Source organism: Thunnus maccoyii, chromosome 9 (assembly GCF_910596095.1).
Source record: "Thunnus maccoyii chromosome 9, fThuMac1.1, whole genome shotgun sequence".
NCBI classification, from domain to species: domain Eukaryota; kingdom Metazoa; phylum Chordata; class Actinopteri; order Scombriformes; family Scombridae; genus Thunnus; species Thunnus maccoyii.
This window is the reverse complement of record NC_056541.1, coordinates 18276728-18295344: the sequence shown is the minus strand read 5'-3', so window position 1 is coordinate 18295344 and position 18617 is coordinate 18276728. Positions and strand designations below refer to the sequence as shown.

The window sequence follows — 18617 nt, the reverse complement described above, 5'->3', positions numbered from 1 at the left end:
AAAACACTTCACAATGCTGCGCGCTCTCGTGGGGGAGCGCGCACGTCAGGGCACGGCGTTCAAACCACCTGACCGGCTCGGCGGGTTTTGGTTGGAAGCGTCGCCCTCACAACGTTGAACAACGGCGCGGTGGGTCACGTGACAGCATCTGCTGCTGCTGCTGGCTGAGCGAAGCGTGTTAGCAGGTAAAGAAAGAAAGAAAAGGGTTTGTTGTGCGAATATTATCGACTTAAAAGCGGTTTCAACGACCTACGCGTTTTATCCTGTTATTTTGTAATTAGTTAAAGGAACCCGATCGGCTGATTCGGAGACACCACTCGTCCTGTTCGGTGGTTAGCTAACTGAAAGCGCTACCGTAACGTTACTGTGGTGCTGTATTGTAAGCGGACAGGCCGTTCACATGCCGGGGCAGTTAGCACTCTGGTGATATTTGTCGTAGGTTAACATAAATCTTCGACAACACACCCGTATCACAATCCTACTAGTGAAATACAGACACCGACCGTTGTGTATGTGAAAGTAAAAGCGCGGTGTTTTTTCTTTTCGTTTCAGTTGTGTTAGCCAGATGCTAACATTAGCTTCTCTGTTAGGTTTTCACAAAAGGGTGAATCTTCGCACTCGTCACATTTGTTTATTTTTTTTCTGCTCATGACTCGGCGAGGCTGTACGAACAGAAATCACATCGGTGGATATGTTAATTTTATGGTCACATTACTAATATCTTGCCAGTAGAAAAGGGCTTTTTTAACTGCAGGAGTCGTGTGTGTGTGAATCGCACACGGAACAAAGACAAACAGCAGTGGCTGGCCGGGCTAAAGCTACAGTTAGCTAGCTGGTTGACCTAACGCTAATGTGAGCGTCAATCGGTGCGGCTCATATTTCCGTCCGTCCAGATTATTGTAACATTAACCAAACTAACAATTCGACTACCATTAACATTAGACACATGCGCCTGAAAAACAATGATAACAGTTCATTATACATTTAACGTTAATAGTTACTGTCATGATGTCGATCGTTTTTCTATACGATTATTAGACAATAGTAAGAGCACAGCCGGTGAATCTCATCTGTTGTGTTTGCGCGCTGACAATTTGACAGTTATTATTATTGTTGCTTAACGACCAGTTACTGCGTAATATAATCTAACCCGGTGTAGTTGTTGCTTTCGGTTTCTTGAGACAACGTTTAGACTGGCACAAAGGCCCATGTCATCTGAGGTTACTCGTTACTTTTAATGAAATGCCAAATCGCTGATGCTACCCTTGGCGTCGCTGTTTAAAAAAAAAAAAAAAAAAAAAGTTATAATTCATACCCACCCATAACATATGCTGGTGCATACTCAAATTGTTTTTCTGTGGGAGACTGTGGGAGGGTTGTAAGTTGACACCTGGACTGTCCCCTCTTGGCTGGCTAAATTTAACCAGGGAGGTGGGGGCGACAGATGGGGTTTTAGTCTTACATGGCATACTTGACAACAGTGACTCTCAGTCTGCTTACATATTCATTATACTGTACTGGGACTTGGACATTATCCAGTTTTGTATTTTACTAGGAACTGTAACGCAACTTAACCATTTCGCAAATGGCTGGCACTCCACTTAACTTCTGACCTGTCTTTCTCTCTCTCTCTCTCTCCAGATTTTTCTATTTTGTACATACATTGTTTTGTATATACTGTATATGATGACTTCAGTGGTCAGCAATCAAGCCCGGGGGACTCGGGACAGAACGCTGCCCACTACCACACAAACAACACAGCCACAGAAACAGATACAGGTGGGTCTTCACTATTGTACATACAGCTGCAATACAGAAAAGTACAACATACAACGGTTCTACAATAAATCCTACCTTCATGAAGGGTATAAGGTTACATATTTTTATCTATTTTAAAGAGGTGTTGGTATATTTTATGACCATTTTGGAGGCTGTAGTTTACAGTGTGGTTAAACTATATTAAGTTAGACTGAGAGGTGTTTTTCAAGGATGGACTCAATATTAGAAACACCTCAAAATAACATGATACAATTCAACAGCACCACTGATTGGCTCACTTAGTCTTAAATGTTATTGTATTGACATTAAAAGTAAAATGTGGAATAAATGAAGCATTGAATTTCACTTCACGCTTAGACTTTTTTAAATGTTATTTGGTAGTATTTGGCTTTTTTTTTTAAATTTGACATTTGAAATGTATAGAGACTGGAAATTTGGGCAGGGGTAGAGGGAGGGGTATGACATCCAAAAAAGGTCAGACGAGAATCGAACCACAAACATGGTTGCGTATTTTAATCCATAGGTTAAAGGAGAGCCCCGATATCTCATTCGTAAAATGATTTTTATATGACTAGGATTGTGGCATCTTATATTCAAATAAGTAAATAAAAGCCAGGGTCTTACAAACTGCTGACTTGTTTGACTACGAAAATGACACCTTTTATCATTTTCCTGTTGTATTGTTTCTAACTGAACTCTTTGTTTACCAGGCCACAGCAGAACAGATTCGTTTGGCCCAAATGATCTATGACAAAAATGACGCTGACTTTGAAGACAAGGTCAAACAGGTAGTGTGTTTGTGCATATACACACATAAATACAAATTCTTCTGGCTCACCACCATATCAATCTGGACTTCATTGACAGTGGCACCCTAGCTGCATCAAGTGTTGATCTAACGTAATGCTGTTTGTTTTTGTTTTGCACAGCTGATTGAGGTAACTGGGAAGACTCAAGATGAGTGCATGGTAGCCCTCCATGACTGCAACGAAGATGTAAACAGAGCCATCAATTTTCTGCTGGAGAGCACCTCTGACACAGTGAGAACTTATATACACTCATTGTACTTGTATTCACATATCATGTGGCAATTTCTCTTCTTTTTAGTAGAGACGTAAAAGCCATGAACAATGCAGAATTTCTATCACAGTATATGTGTATTTTATAGACACAACCTCATTCTCTTGTTAACGTCTATGTCCAGAACTCCTGGGAGACTGTGGGGAAGAAGCGGAACATTGGGAAAGAAGGAGGACCCTCAGAGATAAAGGAGAGCAGGGAGAAGAAGGGAGGAGACAGGGAGGCTAGTCGCGGACGCGGTGGTTCCAACAGGAGGGGCCGAGGTATCAGCCGAGGCCGCGAAGGTAAGAAAGATATTAGTTCCTTTCTTCCATTCTAAGGAGTAAGGAGCTTGGATTGTGTAGATATTTGTTGATCGTCAGTGTGTTGGAATGGGATTCTCTGTATTCGCTGCCTCTTTGGCATTATGTCTGAGGAGGAATAGTTTTTCTAATGTCAGCTTATTTTAAGTTATATGTTGTTAAAAGTATGAAGAGTGTATGGAACATTTATTTCCCTAGGGATTTAATTAAAAAGGCTCTGAGGTCTTTCTTCGAGAAAGTATTAATAATATATGGAATATAATGTCTTAATTTCCTTTTCCCGTTGTTTCCTGCTGGATTCCAGGTCGGTTAGAGGAGAATGGGTTTGAGGTGGCTCCTGGAGAGAGAGGGGGAGACCGTGGACGCAGAGGACGAGGCAGAGGTGAGTGTTACAGCAAATGACTCTTATAATTTTCTAAACGCCTTGCCATTTTGTTAGTGATGAGCTCCAATGCAAAGTTGGATAGGGTGAAGATAATGGTGGTGGTGAGGGGGTTTATCTATAGCTACAATAAGCGTACATTTCCAGACGGCTCTGGTCTCATTAAAAAAAATCAGATTGGGTTTATATATAAACTGTAGAAGCTTAAGTTCTCCATTGTTGTGGTGTTTAGATTAACACTTTCTACATCGTTCTAAGCATTTGGACAAACATGTCCACACATTAAGGCAAGTCGTAATTTTGTCTGAGGATACTGTGTATGTTTGGGTGATGTAGCTGGCAACATATCTATTTGTGTCTGCAGGCATTTAGAGTGCTGCAGTACTCAGCATGTGTGGAATGAGCTCAGTCCCTGCAGCTGCTTGAGTGTGTGTGGAGGGGGGTGTCGTCAGTAAAGAGAGTAGAGAACATGGGAAGCAGAAGAATTTGACAGGATTTATAGGCTTTGATCAAAGAATAGTGATGTCAATCAAGGTGCGAGTCAGAAGAAATGGTGTCAGTTGGCAGGTTATTCTTTGACGGGTAGAGTAAATGCATGCATACTCGTTGCAGCTCGTCATTATGAACAACTGTTAAATGGGTAAAATCAAAAGCTTTAAGACAAAAATACTTTAAGATATTCATGGCCAAAAACAAATCTTTTGGTTATTTAGACCTAGGGCTGGGCAATATATTGATATTATATCGATATTATGATAGGAAACTAGATATAGTCTTAGATTTTGGATATCGTAATATCATGATATGGCATATATAGACTTGAAAATATTTGGTGTAATTCAAAACAAAAACAGATAAGTAGAATATTATCTAATGCCTGACAAAGGTGTCTGACTGAAATGTCGCTTTCTCCGTAAACATGTTTCTAGTTTGATACTTTCTTAAACAAAAAACAGAGAAGAACGGCGTAATGAGCAGTTGGGGCTGAAAGGAACGAGTCAGCGTAGGTCATCTGGTTGTTTTGTGTATCCGCAGGGGCAGGGGGTCGCGGTAGAGGAAGAGCAGCTGCTGGCAACAGGTTCTCCTCCCAGGGAATGGGGTAAGAAGAACACATGTTTTAGTATAAATCTTAAGTCTTATTATTAATTATGTCGGATGAGGAGGTGGTGATGGTAATTACAAGCACATATCTTAAAACAAATGTGTGGAAAAACTAAGTTTCTGAATCTCCTTTATAGAAAGTGATTAAGTCCTATTTATCTGCTGGGTCTTTTTTTTTGTTATCAATAGCAACAACAGCCTTTTTACTCATTTTCTCTCCATTGTTTTTCCACCTTTCCTGTTGTCTTTTGTTTCTACCCTCTCCTCTTTTCAGCACCTTCAATCCTGCTGACTACACGGCTAACTCGGGAGGTCGCCAGGAGACATGGGAAGGGGACGGCAACGAACCTGCTGAGGGAACTGGTACGGAAAATAACAACATTAAGATGTCACGTTTTGATATCCATTTCCTACTTCTGCTGTGGAATGACGCAATTGTTAGCTTTCAAGTGTCAGCATTATCTAGTGTTCACTCACCCTAAATCAGTGAACTGAGCTGAACTGCTTTCAGTTCGTTTCAGGTTACGGAGTGTGAGATAAAAGTAGAATTCAAGCAGAAACAAGCAAAGCGTCTGCACATAGGGTTCAGGATCTTAGATTGTTTGTGTTGTATTAAAGTAGTCATGGTGCTTTATTTTGTGTCACTGTTTTGGGATGATGGATGGTTGCTGAGAACATATCATGAGTATGTGTAAACATTGCAACACTGACTTGGCTTCTGTACTGTTTTTTCAGGAACATGGGGAGGCAATCTGGAAGACTGGACTTCAGAAGACTGGAATGAGGATGTAAGGCAGCACTTCTTAAAGGTTTCAAAAGGGATTTGCAGTATGACTGATTGTTAACTTGCTGAATATGATTTAAGATCGACTGGTTTTATGCAACTTAAGCATCGCTGTGTGGCCCTGAATAGTTCATGAAATATACAGCACAACACTTCTGTTTATTTTAATTTGATGGATAATAGTGTTTGTATTTTTTGCCCTTTCACAGTTGTCTGAGACCAAAGTATTCACTGCCTCTTCTGCTCCAGCAAACCACATCACACTTGGACACAAGTAAGTCGTCCTGTCCAAAGTGCGTTCAACTTAAAATAACACAAAGAACAGGCTGTATTTTGGAGAATAACGTTAACTTCTCTGTGTCATCTCTTCTCCCCAAACCTCTTTGTCCTTCCACTCTTCACTCCTTCCACTTTATCTGTTCCTTTGTCGCCTGCCTCTCCTCAGTGTGGACCTGGCTAGCCTACTGCCTAAGGCTGGGGTGGCCGTAGGGGGTTCTGTGGACTCTGACTTGGGGGCCATAGTCGAGGGCCCCTCAGCTGAGGATTTGGGGCAAAGCCTGGTGTTTACCAATTCCCACCACAATGGACGCACTGCAACACACAGCTACGCACATGCCACAGCGAACAGCTACGCCCATGCTGCCTCTGCTAGCACCACCTACGCACATGCTGCACTGGTACGGACAGCCACGCATACACACACACTTCCACATGTTCAAACACCAGCAAATACTTACACTCATTATGTACCTAAAGAGTGATATCAGTGTATTCACTTCTTCTTGTGCTTCTCTCATCCTCCTAGTCCTCAGTCCTGGGTTCTGGTTTTGGGTCTCTGAATGCACCTAAGCCAGCACCTGCTGCTGACATCAGGACATCGGAGCAGCTCAACGGGCCTCGGCTCAGTCAGAGAGCCAGTCAGTCGTTGGCCACCACCAGCAACAGTAATGTTTCCAAAGATGCGGGGCCACCTCCAATACAAAGTCCTGCTCCTGCCTCTTCTCCCTCTGTCGATATCAAGGCTCAGAGATTGGAGAACGGCCCTGTTACTGCCCTACACTGTAAGTTTAACTCAAAAGTAAATAAGAACCTCAGCACTACTGTGCACTGCAGGACACTAGTTGTAAAATATTTCCCTTTCTCTCCAGTGGAGATGAAGCTTCAGCCGGAACCATCGGCGGTGCTCAGCCAGCTGGCGCAGAGGCAGCAACAGTCCTCCATGCTTCCCACCACAGAGCCTCTGCACCTGTCTCAATCGCATGCTCCACAGGTCCCCACACCACCAGGTATTACACTACACCATAATCACTTCCTTTTTTTTAATCAAACTGAAATTTAAAGAACCAGTGTGTAAGATTTAGTGGCATCTAACAGACTGCAATCAAATGAGTACCCCTCCCCTCCTCTTCCAAGAATGTAGGAGATCCTATGGTGGCCCCAAAGCTCGTTTGTCTGTGTTGGGCTACTGTAGAAACATGGAGGTGCAACATGGCGGCCTCCATTGAAGAGGACTTGCTCCCTATGTAGATATAAAGGGCTCATTCTAAACCAACGACAACACAACAATACTTATACAATACGTTCTGCTAGATGCCACTAAATTCTACACACTGGTCCTTTAAAGCAGACAGCCTGCATAGCGTACTGCATGATATCACGGCTGCAACGCATGACTATTTTCATAATTGAATATTTTTCTGACATACACTTGTGATTCCACTGCTGTGCTCTGAACCATATTGTGAATTAAACCTCTCGCCTTTTTAATCTACTTCAGGTCATGAGTCCTCCATCCCGCCGGTAAGAGACGGAGCTTCTCCAGGAGTGAAGCTACCAGGCATGGAGCCTCCCATCACAGAACCCCCTCAGAGGCAGCTCAAGACACAGAAACGCAGAGTACCGCCTCCCTCAAAGGTAAGTTCCTCAGATAGCTGTTGTGTTTTTTTTTTTCTCCCCCCCAGGCAAAAAGCGTAATGACTTCCATGCAAAATTAATGTAAGATCGACATCACTTGTAAGACATGGTAGAAACTGAAAGTTCTCTCTATAATTAATGCGCTCTCACAAGTTTGACAAGAGATGAGCTTGATCTCTTCAGACAGTCAGTTAGCTGTCTGGCTGTGTGGTAGGAACAGACTGAACAAAGTAGTTTCCGCAAGCTGTTAACTCCACTCTCGTTACTTTACTCTCTCTCATAATTGAAGATATCATCTCGTCACAGACACAGTGGGCAAAGATAAGTGTACTCATACACTTAAGTATAAGTCATACTATACTGTAACACATTCAAGTAGGAGTTTACAGGATTGTTTTGACTAAAGATGGCTACTAGGCAGTTATCATCCTATTTATTTGTGTGCATTTTACCAACTTGATTTCCATGATTTAAACATTTTACGCATCGTACAAAAATAAATTCTAAATAATCAAATGCGAAATAAAACTTAATACCCGCTTTGTCTACTTCAGATCCCCTCATCAGCGGTGGAGATGCCGGGCTCTGCGGATATATCTGGCCTGAACGTCCAGTTTGGAGCTCTTGACTTTGGTTCTGACACTGGCAGTGGAACGGTGGACATGGCTCAGGCGGAGTCAGCCAGAGAACAAGCCCCGGCTGTGGCTCCAGCTCCAGCTGCTCCAGCACCCATGCCTGTCCCCACCGCTGTTCCCACACAGCAGCCGCAGAGCAGCCTGTTCTCCAAGCCAGGATCTGTGAGGTGTGTGTGTGTGAGTGGTGATGTGTGGTGTGTATTTATTTGAGGAATTTGAACCCAGTAATAATACTTCCTGTCTCTACCTCTGCCATATTCTCAGTAGTGTTGATTTGAATATTTTATTTACAAATCTTTTCCCTTCTACCCTTTTCTCTCTGTCCTGTGAACAGTGAACACATGAGCAGCTTACCCTCAGCTGTATCAGATCCCAGCTTCCCCTCACCATCTTTGGGCTTACCTAGTGCCACACCCTCCCCCTCACTGGGTCTTCCCAGTGCAGCTGCCCCACCCTCTTCTACAGCCCCTACCACAGCCAGCCGTGTAGAGAACAGTGGCCCAAGGTCCATGCCACCCCATCTGGGCTTCTCTCAGAGCAAGGATGTCTCATCAGCTGCTGGACCCCTCACAGTAAGGATAAATCTATGAGTGTGGGGGGAGGGGAAGGCCTAAATGACAAAGAACTGACTGAATGTTATTCCTCAAAAGCATAATAATACTCAACATAAAGCTGAATGACAAAATCAAGATTTTCATTTTCTCTTTTCATAGAATGGCTTCAGCGGCATGAAGACACAGAGCACACAGGACAGTAAGTACTCTCAGCATCGTTAGTAGAACTGCACTGGAGTGACCTATAAAATCTAATATAATGAATATTGATTGCGAAATGCATCCGGTAGGAAGTGGAAAAGTCCTCTCAGGCAAAGTTGATGCGGTTTGATAAGACAAAGACATACTCAGCCCATCTTTCTCATTTGTTTTGTTTCATTCTTGTTCCTCCTTCCACAAATTCACACCAAATAAATAAAATCAAACTCCCTTTTTTTTTTCTTCTTCTCTCAAACAAGCTACGTCATCAACGTCCAGAACGGTGAAAACGGAGTCTCCCATAATGACGAGTGACAGTGGCCCCGTCCACCACATCCCTTCCCCTGCAGTCACACCTTCACACTCAACACCCATCGCCTCGCTCAGCAGGTATGGGATGCTTCAGACACATGTGACGTATTGACATTGATTCATTAGTTTTGTGTCTCCTTTTTTTTTTTAATTTTCTTTGGAGATAATGATGTTTACAAGCACATATCTTAATCTTTTGAATGTGGAAAAATCTGTCACTGAATCTCCATTTTCCAAGTGCTTTTGCTGCCTCAACAAATTTAAACAGGCTGACAAAACACTTCTTTTTTTCTCTAGTCACGTGACCAGTTCTCACTCATCCGGATCAGCACTCGCCACAAGCTCCTCCCTGACGGTGAGTGTGCACATGCTCGCACACACAAGACATAATTCTGCAGTGGTGTTTTTTAAGGATTTTAGAATATGATACTTTCAGTGCGGGACTTCCATTAAGCACTGAGGGTTTGAGGGAAACATGGATATGGTGTTATTTATGAAAAACATCCATGCCTTGACTTATAAAACAGGTGCTGGTTCTCTCCTCACACACCCTCTGCTCTCGTCCCATTACTTCAGATAACTAACGAGGACAGCAGCAGCAGCAGCGGCAATCTCCATGCCTTTCCATCGTCGTCCAGCCAGGTTGTCAATTCCAATCCTTCGGTTCCACTGGCTGTCAGCAGCTCAACCACCAATGGTCTGCATCCATCTGGAGCACCGGGACTAACTCCTAATGGCACAAACTCCATCACAAACACCTCACTCTCAACCGCAGGCAGCCGCACGGCACCACTGCTCACCGCCACCTCTGGTAAGTTCATATTCACATATTCAAAAGAACTTTTTTTCTTTCTTTTTTTCGCTTATGCTTTGGAGAAAGTTTTGATTCTGTTTTTGTGACTATACAGATTTTAAATTATAGATTTTATCATTCCCTTACTTTGGTCGTCTTCTTGTTTTGTTACTTTACAAGTTTAAATCACAAATTATTCATTGCAAAATAAAGAATTGGTTAAAATATTCACCCATTAAGTCAAATTCAAATTCTCCTCATGTTTCATCTCTTTCCCAGGTAAAGCTCCTCCTAACTTGGCCCAAGGAGTGCCACCTCTCCTGGCCAACCAGTACATAATGGGCCCTGGTGGCTTGCTGCCTGCTTATCCGGTAAGTCTGGCTGTTTTTTTTTTTTCTTCAATGGGACAGATGAAATAGATAGGTGTTGGTATCTCAGCTGACTCACCTACACAGAAATGTAGATCATCTTCATTTTCTTATCTATTGGTGAGGCTTCACGTCTGTGCACTTGCACCTTAAATCAAAGACTCTGTTTTTAGCAGGAGTGGAAACATTTAATTGAATAATTACGCCAGCATTCACTCCTTGTTCTGTAGAGCTTTTCAGTGTTGATGATGATGGTGTTTTAGTAGGTTCTGATCAAACATGACGTCTATGGAACGCACTGAAACACTGATTAAAGCTGAGCAGAAGCTAAAATAACTAGAAGATGAAGCCAAAATTGAGTTTATAAGCAACAGTGAGGTTTAGTAGAGACTCCAACATGGTAGTAAATAGTTACCAGTTGTTCCCTACATTTAATTTACAAGAACTGGAAAATATGCACAGAATTCTTTAATTGTTTATCGCGTGTCTGAACTTGTGGGTTATCTTCATTTCAACAGCAGATCTATGGATACGAGGAACTACAAATGCTGCAGTCTCGCCTTCCTATGGTGAGTCTGTTGTGTTTTTTTGTTCTGTCAAGTAGCCTGCTGCGTATTACCTTAGCTGACAGCCAGTATTTCAAGTATTTAAAATCAGTACTGGACTTTCAAATGTTTGTTTCTTGTATATCACATCCCTGTTACTTTGAAAAACAATCATATGATGTTATTATCTCAATCGCATGGCATTATCATTCAATTTCCAAAGTACCAGTCTAAGATGATTAGAAAAAGCTATAAAACAGGAAGGGCTTTTTAATAATGTTTTTTTTTTTCTCCTCCTGCACAGGACTACTATGGTGTAACATTCCCTGGTACTACAGCTACCATGCCTGGAAGAGATGGCCTGGCCAATAATCCATATTCTGGTGAGTCAAATTGTCCCGGGGGTTCTGAGCTGATGTGTCTACTAACTGACCATGTGTTTTATATATAAGATATGCTGTTAACTCACACTGACACTGAACAATTGACGCAATTGCTGATCAGTGTCTCTGTTGAAGTACTTTATTTTCCTCAGTTTGGTGGATTCTTTGCTAATTAGCCATTCAACAGATTGGCAAAGAGATTTTAGATACATTTTTTTTTTTTTCAACTTCGGTGTTGTCTTTTCTTCCACTGTTTTCTCTCTAGGTGAGGCGACAAAGTTTGGCAGGAATGACTCTTCGTCTCCAGCTCCCCCGACCAGCCTGTCTACAGCCGGGGTGCAGTCACAGCCCCAGCAGGCACCGCAGGCAGGGACACAGGGGCAGGGCCAAGGACAGAGCCAGGGTCAGCAGACACAGAACCAGGCCTTCCTCAACCCCCCTCTGCCCCCTGGCTATGGATACACTGGTAAGAATAAGCAAAAGTATGTTTCATGATGAGGATGTCAGCCTGACATTTCCTCACAGGCATTTCCTGTTATGTCATCATGCACTTAAGTATTTAGTTACCATCTGTCCTCTTGTTATTTTTGGCCTCTTGTTTAAATGCCAATAAGGCGTACTTGAAGCTAAAAAGAGTGTTCTTTTTTGCCAGTAAATCCTGAGGATTGTTTAGAATACTATTTTCTAATTGGATAAAAGGGAAAACTGACTGCACGATAACCATTTTACAGGTCTGCCATACTACGCTGGTGTGCCTGGGGTTCCCTCAGCCTTCCAGTATGGCCCCACCGTCTTTGTGCCTCCTGCTTCAGCCAAACAACCTGCAATGGGCCTGGCCAACCCCTCTAACCAGTACCACCAACAGCATCAGCCCAGTTACGGACAGCATGCATATGGCACAGGTAAGACTAGGACAAGAGAAGAAGACTCTGTCTGCCACTGCTTGGATCGACTTTTTCAGACAGTTAAAACAGTGCGTTTTTAGTCAAATAGCAGTAAAAGGCAGTTTTTAATTTAGTGTTTTTAAATTCAATACACGCACAGACTCCAGCCTGTGTTGGTATCTCAAGTGACTAACCTACACAGAAATGTAGATCCTCTTCATTTTATCTATTGGTGAGGTTTCACGTCTGTGCACCTACGCCTTAAATCAAAGACTCTGCGTTTAGCAGGAGTGGATACATTGAATTGAATAATTACACCGGCGTTCACTCCTTATTCTGTAAAGCTTTTCAGTGTTGATGATGATGGTGTTTTAGTAGGTTCTGATCAAACATGACGTCTATGGAACGCACTGAAACACTGACTAAAGCTGAGCAGAAGCTAAAAGAATTAGAAGATGAAGCCAAAATTGAGTTTATAAGCAACATTGAGGTTTAGTAGAGACTCCGACATGGTACTAAATAGTTACCGGTTACCAATAGTTACAGACTCCAGCCTGTGCGTGTATTGAACTCCGACAGCACAGGTTCATCTTAAATTGTTACTGCTGAATAAACTTATCACAGTGCCATAATCTGTCACAACAACATGCTGCAAAAATGGTTGAGAAGGTTATCTGATAAACCTCAACAGTTGGACTAATCATTGTAATATCAGTGGGTTATTTAGCAAGTTACTTCACCATGTCATATAAACTGTTGACATGACTTACTGCCATGTATTGTTATAATACTGTTGTTGCTATACAGTCTCATGTATAGCAACAGTTTGGTACAACTGTATTTTACTAGTATAGGTATTATGAGTGAGACAGGGTGTGTATGCAGAGACGATGGCAATAAGTAAAAGAGACGTGGTCATAAATTGGGGTGTGAAATGTGAGGAGGGAGCGGAGAGAAATCGACATCCAACTCTTCATACACCAAATGCTGCATGTGCGTGTGGGATTGGGCCTTTTGTGTGTGATTTTTTTTTTTTGCTTGTGCTGCATGCATAGCTCAAACCCCCTGCTGAAGTTGGACACGGCTCAATATAGACAGCTGCCATTTTAGTCAGGTTACCTTACTGCCTCTCTCTCCTCTGCCCCCTTCTCTTCTTCTCTTCTTTTCTCTTTCCATCCCCCCCCCCCCCCCCCCCCCCCCCTACCCCACCCTCTTCTCTTTCTTGACCTCATCTGTTCCGTCTCCTTTCTCTTCCTACCCCCTCCTCCTCTGCTCGCTCTGCCTCCTCTCTTCTTTCTATACTCCTCCTCCTCCTACTCCTCCTCCTCCTCCTTCAGCCTTTGATGACCTGTCTCAAGCCCACGGTGGGGAATACAGTAAGGGAGGGTACGGAGGCTCTGCCCAGTCACAGGCCAAATCAGCGGGCAGCGGCCCAGGGAAAGGTACACACACCACACATGTGCGCACACTCTAACAGCACACACAAAGTCAGTGGGCGTTGTCCTGTGGGGGAAAAAAAAAAACGGATTTACTCACAATTGCAGATGATTCTACAGTCAAGAATGTTCTGGAGAAAGGTGCGTATATGCACGTGTGTGATGTGCACATAAATGGATACATGCCCAAGGGTGAATAAAGTGAGAGTCACATCTCTGCGCCTCTTCATTTAATATGCTTCTTCCTACTGGCTGGCCCCCCCCTTCTACTAACAGTGGAAATGAACATTCAGTGCTCAATATTCACTCATCAGCAGTGAAGTGACAGTTGTTCTTATTCCCCCTTAACCCCTTGATTTTCCTTTCTTCTTTATCGTTTTCTTCCCCTTTTGCTTTCCCCCCCTTCTCTCTTAAATCTTTATCTCCTTCCTCCTTCCTCTCTTTATTCCCCTCTCAGCACCGGGACTGTCAGGTTCAGGTACAAGTGGAGGAGTACCTGACATGGGAGGTTCGATCTACAGCAAAACACAGGTGAGTAAGCCTTCTACTTGCTCTCCTGTTGTATTTCTGTCTTTAGGTTAAAGGCCTTGTGCTTCTGCTTGCATCTTGTAGAATGATCGTAGTCTTAAAATCACACTCGAGTGACCTTTTCTGGAGTAGATTTGTACCGAACACCTGCAAACAGTTAGGTTTCAAATTATGATAGGTTTCTTTGCGTGGGGTGGAGTGAAAGTTAACGTTTTACTTGAGTTGCCGACAATTACCCGCATTACTGTAAGTGCAACAAAACTTAGTAAAAAGCCATTAAGCACTTTATCAAACCGCCTGTTCAACAATCATAAACATGGAGAAAAGTGATATTTTCAACTGCTTTGCCCGCAGTGTCCCATCCACTGCTGTTACGTTATGTTAACACGCTGGTTAAGCTAATAAAACGAAAACTGTATGTAGTGAAACTTTTTATCTGAGTTTGCCACATATCTTAAAATTTGGCAAATTCTTGTAATCTTAGCTGCTGGCTGAGACAAACCAGCCCTTCCTCTCTACCAGCAGTACCTGCAGCAGTGAATCACATCAGCAGCAGACGGAGGACAAAAGACTGCCTGCGCAGCTGTGAGAGAGCAGCTGTGCACACGCCCCTTGAATCGGTTGCGGCGGCAGATGGGTTGAAATTGTATATCGTGTGTGTAGATTGTGTTTCATAGACGATCTGGCAACTTGAGTAACGTCAGACAAACATACAAAACTTAGGGATCCGTGTGTATGACGATTGTTCATAATAAAGGTTGAGAGCCGTGCAAATTACGGGAGTTTCCAGAGTGTTGGCAGGTGTGGTACTGGTAGACCGGTGAGACATGTTGGTGAAAAAGACGACCATTTGTAACTTATTTTTCTGACCCAAAACCAGAGAATATGTACACATTAACAGCACATTACACTGGATAACTTTGTTTGCATTGAGGTTCCTCAGTGAAGTTTATGAAATGCAAATTGAAAATGTGCAAGATTTGTTTTTATTTCTAGAATCATTGCACCTGTAATTGTGATTTTTAACCATTTGTGTCTTCTCTCTGTTCTCTTCAGTCATTTGACAAGCAGGGCTTCCACACAGGGACACCGCCACCCTTCAGCCTGCCTTCAGCACTGGGGGGAACGGGGCCCCTGAACCCCGGGGGTGCTCCTGGTTACGCCCCTGCTCCCTTCCTGCACATCCTGCCGCCGCACCAACAGCCCCACTCCCAGCTGCTGCATCATCACCTCACGCAGGACGGACAGGTAAACACATTGTGCGCTCAGTGTCTCCCGAAAATAAGTTTGTTAGAAACGTTTTGTGCATTCGGGTCTTTTATCTGGGATTTTGTTCATTTTATTCGGCGCTCATGACATCAGTGTTGTGATGCACTATTCTTATCTGCCAGCCTGCAGTATTCAGCAACTTTATATAGAGGCCTTTTTGGCCAGATGGTCCCAGGAATATTTGGCCCCAAGAACTAAAATGTCACATTTGTTTTGCATTTCAACTGGTTCTCAAGAAAAACAATAATATGGCATAGTAGATTAATGATGGATTTAAAAATTAATGTTTCTTGATCTATATTAAGTTATTTTTACAGACAAGTTCACATCATATTTGTAATTTAAAGTTGTACAATTGCAACAAATTAAGTTGATATGTTTAGTTAGTCTCTAGTTTCCTAGTCTCCTCCAATTTTTTGAGTGGTCAGGAAAGCGGCTGCATAACTTTAGTTCCCATCTCGATTCAATAATATTAATGCCGACAACCACTTAGCTTGCACCTGAATGATTGCTGTATACAGGTTGTTGCCATTTTTAGACTCTTTTTTTTTTTTGATGTAATTAAATGCAGCAACTGTACCTTAATTGGTCGTGGGCCATCAGAAAGTACTATCTTGGTAGTGGGAGATATTTTCGAGTGTGGGGCAAGAAACCTCACACCCCAGGGACCAAAATTGCATCTGTGGGTTCTTGCTGTCAGAGTGCTGGTGAAGTTCAGTCCTTAAGAAGTTGCCTGGAAAGTTATGTGGTTGGAAAGGGGCGAATAAACTTAATAGAATGTGGAAATGAAATAAACCTGTCAGGTAGTTACTTAAACTCTAAAACATGATTGACTGAATGGTGTTCTTGTTCTCCGCAGGGTGGTCCTGGTCAGCGCAGTCAGTCCAGCAGCATGCAGCAGAAAAACCAAGGCAGCAAGTCCAGCTACGGCAGCTCCCCCTACTGGGCCAACTGAGGAATGCTTCCCACTCCCCTCCTTCTCCCCCAAAAGGCTGTGTGTATGTGTGTGTGCGCGCGCGCATGTGTGTGTAAAGCTAAATCAAAAAAAGCAAACAGAAAGACACACTACCCTCACAATGAGCAACCACGGGCGTCCTCGCCCCGCTCCCCCCACCTCCACAAGTCCTCATAAGTCTTTTGGGTTCTCTCTTCCCCCCCTTTTCAAAAATTGGTTGTACATGTAAGATATTTATGTATGTATTTATATATATATATATACTGTATATGTAATAGTAGAACATGAAATGTGGTTGCTGCATTTTATTTTTGAAGGACTTTTTGTTTACTTTTTTCAAAACTGCAGGAAAAGATGTTACATAAAGACAGAATATGATGATGATGATGGTGAGAGAGCAAGTGAAGAAGATAGATGATCAAACCCTTCCTGGAATAAACCAGAAAAAGGAAAAAGAGAGCTATAGCACTGATCATATGAGGACATTTCAGATGGGGGTGGGGTTTATAATAACTAACTGCATCTGTCTCCTCTTTATTTTTCTTTTTTTTTTTTATACATAACCTCCTGAATGACAGGCTCATCCCCCCCAAACTTCATTTTGTAGCTTCCTGTCTTTCCCCTCCTGCCTCTCTTCTCCCTTCTTCTGGAGGGCCGCCTACTCTCCCTGTGTCTACACCTTCCCTTTAAAGACAGACCTGCCCATCTAAATTTTATATTTTAATTTAATTTTAATCCTCATTGCCCTCGAAATAAAAGTTCTGAGCAGTTGGAACACGGACTTGTCTGAGTCTTTTTGTATTTGTGTGCACTTGTGCCAGTTTTTTTCACGTGTGTATTTAGAGACTGTCTGAAAGGCCAGACTAAAGAGTGTCAGAGATGGAAAAATATATTTTTTTTAAAAATCAATTAATCTTACAGGAACTTCAGCAAATTCTGCCCATCATAAGAAGAAGTCTACCCACTGTTTTCACATTCATGTTAGAACTGTTTGAAAGGAAAACTCTGGTAACAAGATGTTTCAAATCACTATGTATAAACATTCATGGAAAGTAAATTCTTGCACACTGATGTGATTAACCATATTCCACACATGGCTATTGGTGACTTTCTCAGGGACAGGTAAAGCTTCTCTGTGGTCCATTATTTAACTTTTTGGTACAAATTACAACATGTCAATCTTTACTGAAATTAAGAATGTAAATCCATCAGAATCCAATATGATAACAAAACATCAAAAAGTATTTTTTTATTAAAGATTCCTAATTAAAAAGTACAAATGTCTTTTTTTGTTGAAATCTGATAGTAGTGAGGTTTTTGTCTTGACCGTTGACTGGTTTGTAGGAACTGTGTGATCAAATGTAAGCAAATAGGATGGTAATATGATGAAATATCTCTTTAACTCATTTGACTGAGTACCTTTGTTGCTTTGGCTTCAGAATCACTGAAAACAATAACCGAGGTTCTGCTGAGATTTACAAAAGTTGTGTGAAATGAATCCCTGAAAATGAAATGAACATTTCTGCTAGGTGACTGGCCATATGGTGACTCAGCTTGAGTCAGACACAGGCAGCTCTGTGATAGCAGTGAACACATCATAAGACGCCTCCTTTAGCTGTGGAACACATATCAGATCTCATCCTTTTAATAAAAACTTGGAACTGTTTTTGTTTTTGAAAGTTTTATTAATTTAGCCAATCCCATTATCACAAATCAAAAAATTGCCTCAAGGGGCTCAACAATTAAATAATGAATTCCAAAACTGATTGTTATGAGTTAATTTGTGCTTTGGCTCGTGGCTCACCACCGCAAGAGGGAGAGACTTAAACATGAAAAGGGCAGACAGGACAATTGCTCTTTATGAGGTGAAATTGTACAGGAATGAGTTCCTACAGTAAATCAGCACCATGACATTCATTAAGACGGGATGAGCGAGCATGCAGAATGAGGGTGAATAGATGTGGAAAGACAATGGTATGTTTTTCCAAGTTAAACCCTGATGTCATCCTCGGTTTTGGATTGTCGTTGCCTCATTTGCCATCTTGAAAGAAGCAATAATGAAGGAAGGAGTGGAGAAGAGGGTAGAAACTATTAAATCGTTCAAAAGCATTGTTTGTCATCCAGGCACAACCTACTAAACATAGTGGCAATATGGATGTTTTAAATCAGGAATACAACTTTTATGGCCTATTGGTAAATATGCATTCCACATAAACTTTTAACCTTGTTTCCTGTCAAATAGAGGCAAAAATAATCTTAAAATAAGAAAAATAGCTTTTCGTCTGCAGAGAAGATAATCAGACACGGTTCATGTGAGGACTGATGTTTGCTGATTCATCCAGGATCATTTCTTTTTCTGGTTGTTGCTTAGAACTGGTGAGCACTCGTTCCTTCTCATTTAGTTATTGAAAAAGG

At 42.2% G+C, this 18617-nt stretch overlaps 1 protein-coding gene across 3 annotated transcripts; it reads left to right on the top strand.

The window, feature by feature from the left end:
- The first annotated feature begins 89 nt into the window (after positions 1 to 89).
- Positions 90 to 16977, top strand: LOC121904174 (ubiquitin-associated protein 2-like). 3 transcript variants are annotated; one of them, XM_042421754.1, is made up of 30 exons: positions 90 to 185; positions 1642 to 1779; positions 2490 to 2567; positions 2709 to 2819; positions 2984 to 3143; positions 3466 to 3543; positions 4579 to 4642; positions 4919 to 5007; positions 5380 to 5432; positions 5638 to 5702; positions 5874 to 6105; positions 6234 to 6489; positions 6577 to 6714; positions 7206 to 7342; positions 7897 to 8144; positions 8312 to 8549; positions 8691 to 8730; positions 8990 to 9119; positions 9339 to 9396; positions 9618 to 9852; positions 10114 to 10205; positions 10721 to 10771; positions 11052 to 11130; positions 11396 to 11596; positions 11862 to 12032; positions 13352 to 13456; positions 13559 to 13591; positions 13908 to 13981; positions 15035 to 15226; positions 16107 to 16977. In XM_042421754.1, exons 2-30 carry the CDS (start codon positions 1684 to 1686, stop codon positions 16200 to 16202), a joined length of 3600 nt encoding a protein of 1199 aa, XP_042277688.1. In that variant the 5' UTR covers positions 90 to 185; positions 1642 to 1683; the 3' UTR covers positions 16203 to 16977. The 3 variants fall into 3 exon arrangements, with proteins under 3 accessions (XP_042277688.1, XP_042277689.1, XP_042277690.1); XM_042421755.1 differs by lacking the exon at positions 13559 to 13591; XM_042421756.1 differs by lacking the exons at positions 13352 to 13456; positions 13559 to 13591.
- Positions 16978 to 18617: the final 1640 nt, after the last annotated feature.